The sequence below is a fragment of the Talpa occidentalis genome, unplaced genomic scaffold, assembly GCF_014898055.3.
Source record: "Talpa occidentalis isolate TD23 unplaced genomic scaffold, MPIMG_talOcc4v2.1 talOcc4.10, whole genome shotgun sequence".
Lineage (NCBI taxonomy): Eukaryota > Metazoa > Chordata > Mammalia > Eulipotyphla > Talpidae > Talpa > Talpa occidentalis.
In genome coordinates, this window is record NW_023600993.1 from 106,519,784 (window position 1) to 106,534,539 (window position 14,756).

General features: G+C 73.1%; 1 protein-coding gene across 1 annotated transcript; it reads left to right on the forward strand.

Moving 5' to 3' along the window:
* Positions 1-902: 902 nt before the first annotated feature.
* On the forward strand, positions 903-14,755 carry RTEL1 (regulator of telomere elongation helicase 1). Its single transcript, XM_037501665.2, is given in 37 exon segments — positions 903-1,039; positions 1,620-1,794; positions 1,991-2,084; positions 2,433-2,514; positions 2,698-2,758; positions 3,250-3,325; positions 3,604-3,688; positions 3,975-4,040; positions 4,556-4,709; positions 5,548-5,586; positions 5,658-5,733; positions 6,156-6,253; positions 6,619-6,674; positions 6,780-6,839; positions 6,904-6,985; positions 7,855-7,987; positions 8,074-8,187; positions 8,279-8,319; positions 8,429-8,514; positions 8,682-8,759; positions 9,012-9,089; positions 9,289-9,429; positions 9,516-9,631; positions 9,721-9,844; positions 9,934-10,081; positions 10,189-10,352; positions 10,633-10,698; positions 11,567-11,765; positions 11,880-11,993; positions 12,304-12,417; positions 12,544-12,744; positions 12,827-12,988; positions 13,391-13,623; positions 13,879-14,076; positions 14,078-14,127; positions 14,129-14,621; positions 14,666-14,755. Coding segments are annotated over 37 exon segments (4,449 nt in total). The 5' UTR covers positions 903-937.
* Position 14,756: the final 1 nt, after the last annotated feature.

The window sequence follows — 14,756 nt, forward strand, 5'->3', positions numbered from 1 at the left end:
GGGCCGGGGCCGGCGGCCGGGCCGGCGCGGGCCGGGCGGGGCGGGGGGGGCGCCGCGGCGCGGCTCGGGCCCTGCAGGGGCCTCTGGGCGGCGCCGCGGAGCGAGGGACCGGGGAGCGCGCGCGCAGGCCCGGCCGCGGGGCGGGGCAGCGGAGGCCCCGGGCGGCGGCGGCGCGCGAGACCCGGGCTCGGGCGGGGCCGGGGGCGGCGCGGACCCTTCGGCCGGGGAGCGGTTTCCGCCCGGAGCGCGCGGCGGACCGGAAGCGGGGGCGGAAGCGGGGGCGGAAGCGCCGCGCGCCGGGGACGCTCGGAGCCCGCGAAGTCCGAGCCGCGGCAGGAGCGTGAGTCGCCGGCCTCTCCCCCGGGGCTCGCGGGCGGGCGGGCGGGCGGGCGGCGGCCCCGAACTACAGCTCCCGGCGGGCCCTGCGCCGCCCGGGGCCCGCGCGCCAGCCTCCGGGCCGCGCTGCATCCTGGGCCCGGTAGTTTCCCGCGGGGCGCTCGGGCCCGTCGCGGGCGGCTGCGGCCGGGGCCGGGTGGCCACGCCCGGCGGGAAGGGCCGTCGCGGCCGTGAGGGCCCGGGCTGCCCCTCCGCCGCGCGGGCGCTGCGCCCGGGGGCCGGGCCCCGGCCGCCTCGGCGCCCCTGGAGGCGCGCGGTCGAGGGTGGCGCCCCCCGTCCTCGCGTCCCGCGCCTGGGGCCCTGCCGGGGGGACTGGTGGGCGCTCGGGCTCCCCAGGCGCGGCGGGGCCCCCCGAGACGAGCGTGAAGCCTGCCCTCGGGGAGGCGGGCTCGGCAGCGCCCCGCCCCTCTCCGCGCCGAAGGGCCCTGCGGGGCAGCGGCGGGTCCCCACGTACCTGACGGGGGACCCCGAGAAGGGCCCCCGGTGTGCCCGCAGCCCCAGGAGCCTGTTCCGCCAGCCGCGGCCCTCTGGAGAGCGGGCGATGCCGCAGCTGACCCTGGCCGGTGTCACCGTGGACTTCCCCTTCCCGCCGTACAGGTGCCAGGAGGACTACATGGCCAAGGTCCTGCAGTGCCTGCAGCAGGTGCAGCACCCGCGCCGCGGCTGGGTGGGCCGGCGCGCGGGTGGGGTGAGCCGGGGGTGGTGCTTGGAGCTTGGAGACCAGCCCTGGGGCCGGCTGGAGCAGCTGTGGGTGCAGAGGAGGGAGGGGGCGTTGGGCCAGGCCGGGGGAGGATGGTCCACATAGGGGCGGCAGTGTTCTCTGGAAGGCCCTCGAGTGTCAGGGTGTGCGGGCCCCCCACGCCTGCTGCCATGGCCACAGACTAGGGGCAGGACCAGCGGGGAGCGTCGCTTTGCCTGCGAGCCTCCCAGGAGCTCCGGACCTCATCTGGGGTGAAGGCCACCGGGGTCCCGTCCACAGAACCGGGCCCAGGGGCAGCTCCATCTCAGAGCCTGGGGCTAGCTGGCCGCCTTGCCGTCCCACCGACTGGAAAGTACCGCGTGTTTTGGGGAACATCTTGTGAGGTATTTGCCACCCAGGGTCATGTGAGCCCTGAGGCCTGGCTGGGACTGAGCGCTTCCCCCGGCCCTCGGGCTCTCACCCCTGCTGGCTGGGCTGGTCCCAGGAGCCATGGCCCCCCAACCCCGCTCCCAACCCCATTCAGAAAGTCAATGGAGTGCTGGAGAGCCCCACGGGCACGGGGAAGACCCTGTGCCTGCTCTGTGCCACGCTGGCCTGGCGGGCGCACCTGCGAGAGGCCATCTTCACCCGGAAAGACCCCCTCCTCCCGCACACCTCGTCCTCCTGGGGCCACACTGCTGTCCACGGAGAAACCACAGGTGACCACCTGCCGGTTCCTCCGGCCTGCAGTGTAGGCTTGGGGGTGGACAGGCGAGCCGGGCATTTCTCGCCATCCTGTGGCCATGCTGGGCACGGCAGACCTGAAGAGCCAGCACGCTGGCCCTGGCCGCTGGCCCGCGTGGTGGGTTGCGCTATCTCTGGGCGCCATGACCGGTCTGCTTCTCATCTGGACAGCTGGCTATGCGGACATCCCAAAGATCATCTACACGTCCAGGACCCATGCACAGCTCACGCAAGCCGTCCGCGAGCTCCGCAACACCGCCTACCGGTGGGTGCCAGGCGGCCCCCCCCCCCCACGCCAGGCTGGCCTCAGGGAGGGGGCTGCTCAGCCAGCATCCGTCGGCCGTGGTGCTCTCCACTGCGCGCTGCCCGTGAGGAAGCTTGGGCTTGTCCCGAGCCCCTGCTCTACACAGGGCTGTTACCCTGGGGCAGGGGGGCTTTAGTGGGGGGGTCTTGCCCCAGCGTCACATGTTTCCCGGTTGACCTGGGCCAGGAGTTAGGACAGCAGAGGAAGTGCCTCCTGGCTTTGACCAGCCCTTGGGCTGCCCCTCCCACGTGATGGTGCTGGGGACGTGGGGGCTGCTGCCTGGACCGCGGCCCTGCTCGCTCTCCCCAGGCCCAGGGTGTGTGTGCTGGGCTCCCGGGAGCAGCTGTGCATCCACCCGGAGGTGAAGAAGCAGGAGAGTAGCCACATGCAGGTGGGTTTCTGGGCACCTGCCTCCCTCTGGGGCTCTGAGGCGCGGGGCACCCTGGGTGGCAGGTGAAGAATGGGCAGGGCCGTGGGCGAGGCGAGGGGGCACGGGCTGGCCTCGGTGCATGTCTGCAGGCGCCAGTGCGTGCCACCTCAGCACTGGCTGGAGCTGGGTCCACGTCCTCCGCAGATCCACCTGTGCCGCAGGAAGGTGGCCAGCCGCTCCTGCCACTTTTACAACAACGTGGAAGGTGAGGGGCTCGTGGGTCGTCTCTCCCCGTGCCGTGGCCTTGTGGGCGGGTTCTGGGTGCTTCAGGCCCAGGCAGAGGGACTGCTGAGCCGGCAGGGCCGGCTCCCCCACTGCGGGCTCCCCATCCTTTCCCGCCACCTGGGCCTGGCCCGAGGTGCGTGCGTATCAGGTGGGCGGCACCTATGTCAGCTGGTCCTGGGCAGTCAGGGTTGGGCCCTGCTGGGTGGGGGAGGGGGTCCCCCTTCTGCAGGCCCTTGGGGTTCTGGGCTCAGCAGCCAGCAGGGAGGCGCGCTGCGGGGCCAGCTGCCTGAGGGGTCTGTGCTGGGTGCCCCAGACTGTTGTGCCCTCTGGGGGCAGTGCGAGGCTCTTTTGGGGTCGCTTTGGGTTTGGGACCCTCCGTGGGAGCCCACAGCGAGGGGTGTCCTCGTGGGCACCCAGTCCGGGTCCAGGGGCAGGGACTGAGGCCGACATCGACCCCTCCCATGTGCCCAGAGAAGAGCCTGGAGCAGGAGCTGGCCACGCCCATCCTGGACATCGAGGACCTGGTCAGGAGTGGGAGCCGGCACAAGTGAGGCCGGGGCCCTCCGTCCTTCCAGGGCATCTTCCGCCACGCGGGGTCCAGCGTCCCTTCCCTCTGGCCCCTCGGCTGCCTGGGGGGGCTGTGGGTGGCCCCGCTCTGCAGGTCTGGGGCCGCATCCAGTCTTGGTAACCAGCGGGGTTGTGGCCCCTTCTCTGGCGCCGTCCTTGCTGGGTGGGCAACCTGTGTCTCCAGACACCGCCGGACAGGGTGGGGTATGGAGGTCTGTCCGAGGTCCCTGCACACCTCACAGTGCTTCTCCTGGTCAGGCTGTGCCCGTACTATCTCTCTCGGAACCTGAGGCAGCAGGCCGACGTCATTTTCATGCCTTACAACTACCTGCTGGACGCCAAGGTGAGGCCGCGGCTAGGCACAGGGCCTGGGCGGGGGTGTCCTGGTTCTGTCACTCCTGCGGAGGACTCGCCCAGCAGCTGGCCGGGCGGGAGCTGGCCCTGGCCCTTGAGAGCAGCCCCTCCCCAAGAGCCCGGCTGTGCGCCGAGGCAGCTCACCAGGGGCCTGCGGCCCGTGCCGTGTGTGGCAGCCTGCGGCTCTGCCCGGCGCCCGTCCCTCTGCTCTGGTCAAGCTGGCTGTGCCGTATGGTCTCTGGCTTCAGCTGGGCCTCCCCTCCCACCCCCCCCAGAGTCGCCGGGCACACGGCATTGACCTGCAGGGGACGGTCGTGATCTTTGACGAAGCCCACAATGTGGTGAGAGGTGGTCTAAGGGCCCCAACTCCTGCCCCCACACCCCACCGCCGCCGAGGGCCGTCCAGTCCTGTGTCTAGCCCACTGGTCCCCGCCCGCCTGGACCGTGAGGCTGGGCTGGGCACTGGCTGCCAGGGTTGGGGGGCTGGCTGCTGGGGGGGCACCCCCGTGCTCTGCTGGCTCTCGTGCTCCCTGGCGGCCGCTGGGAAGGGGCCCCCTGACGCCCCTGGCTGTGGCCAGCGAGTCCCCATCCCCTGCCTGGTCCGCGGCTCCTGCCCTGGGCTGGCTTCCCCGGCATGGCTGGTCTGGGGCCCAGGGTCCGGGGCGAGCTCGGTCCCGGCAGCCATTGCCAAGATGAGAGCAGGGTCTGGTCTGGGCGAGAGGCCCAGGGGAGGGTTGTGGCTCACGGGGGACTGTCTGGTGCCCCGGACCACCGTGGCCTGGCTCTGGGGGCCTCGGGGCTTGGCAGCTGCTGTGCCCAGCCTGCGCTCCCTTGTGACGCTCCTGTCGGGCCCCAGGAGAGGATGTGCGAGGAGGCCGCGTCCTTCGACCTGACCCCGCATGATGTGGCCTCCGGGCTGGAGATTCTAGGGCAGGTCTTGGAGGAGCAGACCAAGGTTGTGGCGCAGGGCGCCCCTGGCCTGGAGTTCGGCGCCGACTCCCCCGACGCAGGTGAGCGCCAGGCTGCCCGTCGTCCCTCAGGGGCCACGTCTGAGCACAAGGTTGACTTTTCGAGCAGACCTGTCTGAGCCCCGTGGGCCCGCGGTGGCCGCCAGCCTGCCTCCTTCTGAGGCCCACCCCCCGCCCCACTGACTCTGCCCGTGCCAGCGCCCGCTGCCCGCGCCTCCAGCTGCCCGAGGAGCCTGCGTCTGCCCGGCAGCCCCTGCAGCGGCCGCCTCACACTTGGGTGCCCGCCCGGGGCCCCGTCCTGCTGTCGGCTGCCCTGAGGCCCCGCGCCGAGGCCTCTCCCGTTTGACAGGGTCTCGGCCCTGAGTTTGCTGGGTGACCTTGAGGGCCCGAGCAGGCAAGGCCTGTGTCTTTGGGCTCCCCTTGGAGGAGGTGGGGGTTCAGGGAGGCAGGGCTGGGCGGCCGGGGGCCCCAGTGGCAGAGGTGTTGGGGTGGTGCCAAAGCTCACGCTGGGCCAGACCCCAGGCCTCTGCTTCCAGGCCACAGGCCGGAGGTGGTGGTGGCGTGAGCGGGGGCTGCCCCGCAGGATGGATCTCCATGCTGGGCTTTATCTCTCTGCACCCCAGCGTGTGGCTGGCTCCTGTGCCCGCGGGGGCCATGCCCTTTGGCCCAACCTTGCTGGGCTCGGCGCCGTTGCCTGGGCCAGCTTTCCCGAGAGGGAGACGGTGTCTGAGACCCCGGCAGGGCCACAGGCGGTGGGCAGCCCTGACCCTGGCGTGGCCTCTCTTTGAGGGTGCCCCTCCCCATGCGGCGCCCTTGTCCCGGCCTGAAGCAGCCGCTGCACGCAGTAGCAGCAGCGTCGGTGACCCCTCTTACCCCACAGGGCTGACCTTGCAGCTGGAAGATCTTGCCAAGCTCAAGGGTGAGTGCCACCCCCCCCAAGCCCCCTCCCCCTGACTCCCCCAGTCAGTCCTGACTGCCTCCCCTCCACAGCCATCCTGCTGCGCCTGGAGGCCGCCATCGACGCCATCGAGCTGCCCGGGGACAGCGGGGTCACCAAGCCGGGCAGGTGAAGGCCGGGCCTGCCGGGGGAGGGTGGCAGAGGAGTGTGTGCCGGACCCTAGTACTCTCCCTTCTCTGACCTGCAGCTGCTCTCTCGGGACAGCCATGTCTGCAGACCTCCCACTGGCCATTTCTAGACCCCCAGAAGCCCTAGAATAGTCCGCAGGCCCCCCAGCAGCCTCGCGGGATGGCGGCAGCCGGGGTTGGTAGCCTGGGCAGATCTGGGGCACAGCCTGCTGCTTCTGCCACTATGTGTGCCCCTGGCCCTGATGACTGTCTCCCAGTCCCCTCAGGGCCCGGGGCTGGCCTTCGGTCTCAGGTGCGCTCTCCTGGGCATCCGGCAGAGGCCTTGCTGCACCCATGTGGCCCCTGCACTCTGGCTAGTCTCCCCACGTGGGGCACAGAGCCAATGGCCACTGTCTCTGGCAGCTACATCTTCGAGCTGTTCGCCGAAGCGCAGATAACGTTTCAGACCAAGGCCTGCCTCTTGGATTCCCTGGACCAGATCATCCAGCACCTGGCCGGCCGTGAGTCCCAGCCCAGTGTGCCCCCACACTGGCCTCAACCAGGGCTGCCAGCCTGCCCCCAGCTGCCCCCAGAGTGGGAGGAGCCCTGCCCGAAGGGCGGGAGCCTGCTGACTCCGGCTGTGCCCTGTGGCGGCACAGTCAGGCCCCCGTGGGTCAGGGAGGGTGGGGCCTGCCACGCTGGTCCACTTCTGGGCTGGACATGGGGGCTTCTTTGCTCTCCTTACGCGAGTATGGGCTGGCTGTTCTGGGCTCTGGGGCTGCCAGGCGCCCTTACCCCTGGCGCGGGCCCTGAACAGGAGGTGCCCTCAGGGGCGGGGCGGGGCAGCTCTGCCACGAGGCGGGTGGTGAGCGCCACTGCTCCACAGGCGCTGGGCTGCTGGCCAGCACGGCGGGGCTGCAGAAGCTGGCAGACATCATCCAGGTAGGCCTGCGCCGGCACCTCCCATGCGGGTGCTGCTCCTCTCCCTTCCCGTCTCGCGTCAGACTCGGCGGGAGCCCTGCTGACGCCCCTCGCTTGTGCTTCTAGGTCGTGTTCAGCGCCGACTCTGCCGAGGACGGTGAGCTGGGCGTCTCCCGCTGCTACAAGGTAAGGCTTGTCCCACGTGCAGGGCCCCGGGGCCGGGCCCTGTCCTATGAGGCCTCTCCCCTAGGTGCACATCCATCCCGACCCTGGGCCCCGCAGGACAGCCCAGCGTGCAGACGCCTGGAGCGCCACAGTGGCCAGAAAACCAGGTACCGTGCATCGGGCCGCCCCCCGTTGTCCCCTGCTGGTCGAGGCCTGGGGCCTGGCTACACGCTAGAGATTTACTCTCTCGCTGCCCTGGCTGGCCTGAGGCGCAGATGCGGGGCCGCTTTCCAGACCTCGGGGCCACCAAGTCCTCTGGTGCCCGGTCCCCACTCAGAGCCCAGCCCGTGCCGCCGGGCTCACCTGCTCCATGTCCTGGTGCGGAAACCGGGCGTGTGGGGGTGGGGGCTGGCCTGTGCCTCTGAGCCTGGCACCCTGAGGCGTCCAGCTAGACAGGCGTCTGGGGTGTTCCTCGGGGAGGCAGCCACTGCCCCCCGTCTGTCCACCTTGGCCCACTGGGAGTATTCCGTGGGGAGGGGAGGGCAGGGCAGGGGGCTTGAGGGCCCCCAGCCCTGTGGAACAGAGCAGGGAAAGGACGGAGGGCAGGCCGCGCGGGGTCTGCGGCAGGTGCCTGCTCCAGTCGCGTGACCTCTGGGAAGCAGCCGTGCCTGGCCCGGGGCCGAGGAAGCGGGCGTCTCCAGCCTGTGAGCCGGGGGGTGCCTGCGTCAGGCTCAGGCCCCGCCGCTGGCTCCGGGGCGCGGCATGTTCCTGGAAGCGTCCGCTGACCCGGCCCTGACTCAGCCGCGTCTGGGACTTTCTGCGTGTGCCAGCGTGGAGCACGGCGGGAGGGCGGCTCGGCCCTGCTGGGGTGTGGGGTGGGGCTGCTTCCTTCCGCTGGGGGCTTCCTGCTCCTGGAGCCGCGCGACGACCCCGCTGAGAGCAGGGGCGGCACCCTCCGCGCGAGACCCTGCAGCCCCTCTGCTCGGCCTTGCGCCCGGGCTCTGGGGTCCTGCCTCACGCCCCCCCCCATCCCCAGGGAAGGTGCTGAGCTACTGGTGCTTCAGCCCCGGCCTCGGCATGCGCCAGCTGCTCCGCCAGGGCGTGCGCAGCCTCATCCTCACCAGTGGCACGCTGGCCCCCCTGTCCTCCTACACCCTGGAGATGCAGATGTAAGGGCGCCGTCCCCGGGGGGCCGGGCCAGCCCACCACCGCAGGCGCTGGGGTGTGGGGCTCACCAGCCGCCCTCTCCCCGCAGCCCCTTCCCAGTAACCCTGGAGAACCCCCACGTCATCGACCCGCATCAGATCTGGGTGGGGGTCGTCCCCCAAGGCCCTGACGGTGCCCAGCTGAGCTCAGCCTTTGACAAACGGTGGGGACCCCAGCGGGCGGGAGGCGGCGGGGGCCGGCGGGCCGGGAGGTGGCGGGGCGTGGCTGGTGGCAGCACCTCCTGTTCGCTGCAGGTTCTCCGAGGCCTGCCTGTCCTCGCTGGGGAAGGCGCTGGGTGAGTGCCTGCCCGGCCTCCGGACCCTCCTCGCCTTCCCACCTGTTCCTGTTCCCAACTGTCGGGGTCCAGAGGGGCCGCCCTACTGACCAAGGCCTCGGGCTTGCAGGCAACATCGCCCGTGTGGTCCCCCATGGGCTCCTGGTCTTCTTCCCTTCCTACCCCGTCATGGAGAAAAGTCTGCAGTTCTGGCAGGTTCGCGCGCTCTGTCCTCTCCTCCACTGTCCTCCTGGGGGTCGGAGGGGCGGCTCCAGCGGCCGGGGGCTCCGGCAGGGCCAGAGCGTGTCTCTGTCTGAGGCGGCGCCACCCCGAGATGTGCCGGCTGCCACTGCCTGTGCCACTTGTGCCTGTGCTTCCCGCAGGCCCGCGACGTTGCCCGGAAGCTGGAGGCGCTGAAGCCTCTGTTTGTGGAGCCCAGGAGCAAAGGTGGCTTTTCTGAGGTGCGAGCTCGCCCGACCTGCACCCTGGGCTGAGGGCCTGCTGACTGTGGCTGGGCCGCAGACCCTCGCGCCTGAGGGATGATAGCCAAGCAGGCATCCCCTGGCCCGGCCCTGGGCCCAGGCTTTCTGGGAGACACTGAGTGGACTCAGGGCTGGGCCGGGGTCAGCCTGGGAACGCCTGCCATGGAGAAGCCGGCCCACCCCTTGGCTGGGGGAGGACCAGGGCAGCTCCAGTTGACTGGCCCTCCCCAGGTCACCAGCGCCTACTATGCACAAGTTGCCGCCCCGGGGTCCAGTGGGGCTGCCTTGCTGGCCGTGTGCCGGGGGAAGGTGAGGTCTGGGCCCCATGGAGCACACCTACCACGGCTGCCCGGGAGCTTTGGAGGATGGGATGCGGGCGGCACGGAAATGGGAGGCCTTGGTCGGGGGCTTCTCACCCCACCCAGCCTGGGGACACGTGGCAGTGGGGGTCAGGGCGTGGCCCACCTTGGGAAAGGCAGGTGAGGAAAAGGGCTCCTGTACCCCCCAGGCCAGCGAGGGCCTGGACTTCGCGGACAACAATGGCCGGGGCGTGGTCATCACAGGCCTCCCCTACCCCCCACGCATGGACCCCCGCGTGGTCCTCAAGATGCAGTTCCTGGATGAGATGAAGAGTGGAGCTGGGGGCCAGGTGAGAGGCCCCAGGCTGGGGTGGGCGGGTGGCCTCACTGACCGTGCCCCCACTGACCGTGCCCTCCGCCGGCCACGCCCCCGCAGGGCCTCTCGGGGCAGGACTGGTACCGGCAGCAGGCGTCCCGGGCGGTGAACCAGGCCATCGGGCGGGTCATCCGGCACCGGCACGACTACGGGGCCGTCTTCCTCTGTGACCACAGGTGCGCCTGCTGGGGGGGGTCGGGGAGGCCCGCTGTGCGGGTGTGGGGGGGGGCCTGCTGGGGGGGAGCACTGAGCCCTGCCCCACTAGGTTCGCCCACCCAGACGCCCGAGCCCAGCTGCCCGCCTGGGTGCGCCCCCACGTCCGGGTGTACGCCGGCTTCGGCCATGTGGTCCGGGACGCCGCTCGCTTCTTCCGTGCGGCCCAGAAGATGGTGAGCCTGAGCGCGCGCCGAGCCTCCTGCCCCCGCGAGCCGCCCCCAGCCGGGGCTCGGGCCGGACCTACCACCCCCTGCCCCCGCAGATGCCCATGCCGGGCCCCCAAGCTGCTGCCCCGAGTCTGGGTGAGGGCGAAGACCCCGGCGCCGTGGCCTCCGTGCCCGGTCCCCTGTCCACCAGGAAGGCCAGGAGCCTGGACCTGCACGTGCCCAGCCTGCGGCAAGGGCGCACAGGTGCGCGTGGGCAGGGGGATGGGCGGGGGGGCTCTGGTGTGCCCACTGCCCCCACCTGGCCAGGCCGCATCGCACTGCCGTGCCCATGCTGCCTCACGGTCCCCCAGGGCCACCCGACCCGGCCTCTGGGGACGCCGAGGGCAGCCTGTGCGTGGAGTATGCGTGGGAGCCGGTCCGAGCCCCAAGGAGACCTGCGGGGCTGCTGGCCGCCCTGGACCACAGCGAGCAGCAGGCGGGGGGCCTGGGGGACGAGGCCCCGCCCCAGGAGGAGGTAGGGAGGCAGTGACTTGGGGTTTGAGCACACCCCTGACCTGCAGCTCGTGCCCCCCAGTTCTTCGGGGAGTCGGTTTGACTGGGCTGAGCCTGGCTCCGGCCCCTGGTGGCTCCTGCCCCTGGGGCTGCGCCCATCTGACTGGCGCGCCTGCTTTCTGGCTGGGGCTGGAGGCTCGCCCACCCCAGTGAGCCCTGAGCACACTTGAGACGTGGTGTCCCGAGCTGAGAGGGGAGGGCAGGGGCACCGGGGGCACCACAGCCTCTGCTCTGTTCCTCAGCGTGTGAAGAGGCCCGCGGAGGAGCTGCGAGGCGGGAGGAAGAGGATCAGGCTGGTCAGCGGCCTGGTACGTGGGTGCCCTTGGCCCTGGCTGGCAGCCCTGCCCTGGCACGGGGAGGGGCCACTGCCCAGCCTCAGCTGTTGGTGCAGGAGGGGCTGCGCCTGGGGTGGGGGCCGCGGGGGCACTCGCTGGGCTGCCAGATTCGCCATCAGGGCGGGGCTCTCGGCAGTGCGCCCATCTGGCGCTGCACTCGGGGCTCGGGCTGTGCGGGCCTGGCCGGTCCGGGTCTGAGAGCTTAGACCGTCCGCCCACAAAGTGCCTGGGGTCCCCAGGGTCCCCGGGGCTGCCCCGCCTCCATGGCCGGCACCCTCTGTGCTTAGGTTCCGCCCTTTGTGTCTCTTGGCTGCTGCGGGAGAGCGCTTGGGGGTCAGGGCGGCTCCGTCCCTGAGGGCAGTCCCCAGGCTGTGGGGCTTGGCCTGCGTGTGGGCGCTGCCCCGGGAGGGTCTGCACCCCAGCCTCAGAGGGAAGCAGTCAAGAGCAGGGAGGAAGCAGCCGAGCCAGGATCCCTTTGGAAAGCCCCAGGCCGCTACCTTGATTTCTTGGAACGCCGGCGGCTCCTGGGGGCTGGCGCTGTCAGGAAGTGGGCTGGGGGCCGAGCTGGCCCTGGGCCTCGGTCTCTTTGAGAGTCCACTTCCCTGTCAGGGGTCGGGGGGGTGCACCGCAGACGTGGGACCCTATACGTCCAGGGGTGGCCCTTGCTGTGAGCTGGCTGCCCTCGGGCACCTGGGTCCGTGAGGGCCCCTGGGCTGCCTGCTGGGGGCCTCGCTAGGCCTGCTCTGCTCCACCTGCCCAGCACAGCCTTCCCCGCAGCCCCCCATGGGCAGCCAGCCCCCTGCGCGGGAGGGTGCTGCTGACCGGCCCCCGTGTCTGGCAGGGGGGGCCCTCGGCCGGCGCGCAGCAGGACAGGGCCAAGCTGTTCATGGTGGCCGTGAAGCAAGCCCTGAGCCAGGCCAGCTTCGACACCTTCGCACGCGCTCTGCAGGCCTACAAGGCCTCGGATGACTTCGAGGCCCTGGTGGCCTGCCTCAGCTCCCTCTTTGCTGAGGACCCCAAGAAGCACAGCCTGCTGCAAGGTGCCCTGGGTGGGCCCTTGGGCTCCCGGGAGGTGTGGGCGGGGGCCCACGTCCCAGTGTCCTCTGCTGGCTCTGTCGGGGACCCAAAGGCTCGATGCGGCCCCCCCCCCCCAGGCTTCTACCAGTTCGTGCGGCCTCACCACAAGCAGCGCTTCGAGGAGACCTGCCGCCAGCTGACTGGCCAGGGCTGCCGGACCGAGCCCCAGCGGGATGGGCCGGGCCAGGCCGGTGAGTGCTGCCCAGCCGGGTGGGTCTGGCTGGCGCTCTAGGGGCCAGCGCGGGGGGCCTCTGTCCTGTCAGCCAGCAGCACAGCTCTGGGCAGAGGCTCCCCTGAGGACAGCAGGGTGGGGGCTGGCCTGGGAAGACCCCTACTCCGTGGGGGCTCCAGCCAGTCACATCTCCCTTCTGGGCACCCTGCCCGCAGTGGTGTCCGTGGGGCGCCTGAGGCCGGTCCCCTGGGACAGACCCGGCCCGTGCACAGGTGCCCTGGGCCCTCAGGAGCCAACCTGACGGGTCCTGTGTCTCCTGGTTTCTCTAGAAGGGGGCGCGGGCCCCAGGCTGACCGAGTCCCAGGGCACAGCCCAGCAGCTGGACCCCGGAGAGCACCTGAACCAGGGCCAACCCCACTTGCTCGCCAGGCCGCCCTGCGCAGGTGCCCAGTCCTTCAGTTTGGGGCCAGGCGCTCGGCCCCTGGGGGGCCTAGTTGGTACGGGGTGGGCGGAGCCCTCGGGCTGCCCAGACCGGGACAAAGGGCCCCAGCCTGTCTCCTGCCCACCAGGAGCCCCTGGGGCACAGCAGGGAGGCCAGGGCGCTGCCCGCACCTACCTGGCCGACGCTCGCCGCGCCCTGGGGGAGGCAGCCTGCGACCGGCTCCTGGCCGCCCTGAGGGCCTACAAGCAGGACGACGATTACGACAAGGTGGTGGCCGTGGTGGCCGAGCTCACCACAGCCAGGCCGGAGGACTTACACCTGCTGCAGAGCAAGTGGGGGCGGGGCGGGGGGCGGGAGGCGGGGTGCCAGGTGCCGGCCGCCTGGGCCCGGGCTGAGCTGCCTCCCCGCAGGGTTCGCCATGTTCGTGCGGCCCCACCACCGCCGGCGCTTCCTGCAGACGTGCGCGGACATGGCCGGCCTGCCCGCCCCGGGCCTGGGCTCCCCGCCGCCCGGGGCCCAGGAGGGGCGCCCCGCCTCGCCTCCCGACCCCGCCCGCGGCGCCCCCCCACGGGGTAGGGTGACCGGCCCGCGCCCCTGGGTCCCCCTCGGCCGGTGGGGGCGGGAGGCGAAGGGGTTCGGAGGCCCCCCTGGAGCCCACCCCGCGCAGTTGGCGCCCCGGCGCCCCGGGGCGGGCGGGCGGGGGCGGGAGAGGGGCGCGCGGGGCTGCGGCGCTCACGGCCCCTCCGGCAGGCGCGGCGTGCGGGGGCTGCGGGGCGCACGGGGCGCTCTTCCGGTGCCCCTCCTGCGACTTCCAGCGCTGCGGGGCCTGCTGGCGCCGCCACCTGCAGGTGGGTGGGTGCGCGCGGCGGGGCGGGCGGGGCGGGCGGGGCGGGGCGGGGCGCGGGGTGGGCGGGCGGGGCGGGGTGGGTGCGCGCGGCCGGGCGGGGGCCGTGCCCAGCGCGCTGTGTCCACAGGCCTCGAGGACGTGCCCGGCCTGCCGCGCCGCCGCCCGGAAGCAGAGCCTGGCGCAGGTGTTCTGGCCCGAGACCGCACCCCCCGGGGCGGCGCCCCGCGGCGGCAGCGCGTCGAGACCCGCCTGAGGACCCTGGAAGCTGCCTGGGGCCGGGGTCGGGGCCCCGGGGTCCTGTTCCCCCGGGGGCGCCCGCCGCGGGCGGCCGCCCTAATAAACCTGCGCGAGCGCCGCCGTGTGGGTGGTCTGCGCCGCGGGGCGCGGGGGGCGCCCTGAGCCGAGGGGGAGGCGCCCCGACGCCGGGGCTTCCGGCCGCTCGCCTGGTCGCGGTCCCTGCCCGCCCTGGCGCGCGGGGCCGCCCCCAGCGCCCCTGGGGCCCGGCGGCTGTGGGGGGGGAGGGGGAGGGGTGGCCCGGCCCCTGGGGCGGGCGTGGCGAGGCCTGACCCTTTCCCGGGGCGTGGCCGGCCCTTAACGCGGTTGCCCGGCAGGCAGGCGCCCCGCCCCGCTGCGCCCCGCGCCCCCCGCCGTGCCCCGGCCCGGGGACTGGTCCGAGGCGCCGCGCGCGCTGCAGCGGGGCCACGAGGCCGCGGAGAGGCGGGGGCCGGCGCTGCTCGGGGGCGGGCGGCCGCCGCCGGGCCCACCTACCCGTGGCGGGACGCGGAGACCCGCGAGCCGCTGCTGTGCGCCCGGTGTGTGTCCGCCGGGCACCTTCGTGCAGCGGCCGTGCCCGCCGCCGCTACACGCGGTTCTGCCTCGCGGCCTGCGGGGAGCACGAGGAGGCGGCGCGGCCCTGCGCGCCCACCCGCAACCGCGCGTGCCGCTGCCGCCGGCTTCTTCGCGCGCGCCCTGCCCGCCCGGCGCCGGCGCGGCGGTCCCCGGTGGGTGCGGCGCGGGCTGAGGCTGGGGCCGGCCCTGCCCGCGGGGCACCTGCTCGGCCCGCAGCTCCAGCCTGGAGGCGCGCGGTCTGGCCCTCCGCGTGCCCGGCTCCCCGCCCGCGACGCGCTGTGCACCCGCTGCGCCGCCTTCCCGGCCCGCGCGCGGCCCAGTGCGCCCTCGGCCGGGCCCGGGGTCGAGGCGCTTGCGCTCCCCCCAAGGGTGGCGGGGTGGGCCGCGCGGCAGGGGAGGGGTGTCCCCCGGCGCGGGCGTCCGAGGAGTGCGAGCGCGCCCCGGTCGACTTCGTGGCGGTCCAGGACGTCTCCCGCAAGAGGCTCCGCGGCGGCAGCGGCCCCGGACGGGCGGGGGGGGGCCTCCCCGCCTTGCGGGGAAGCTGCGGAGGCAGCTCTCGCGGCTGCGCGAGGCCGGGGACGGGGCGCCGCCGGGCTCGGGGCTGGAGCGCAGCGTCCGCGCGCGCTTCCTGCAGGCGCGCTGAG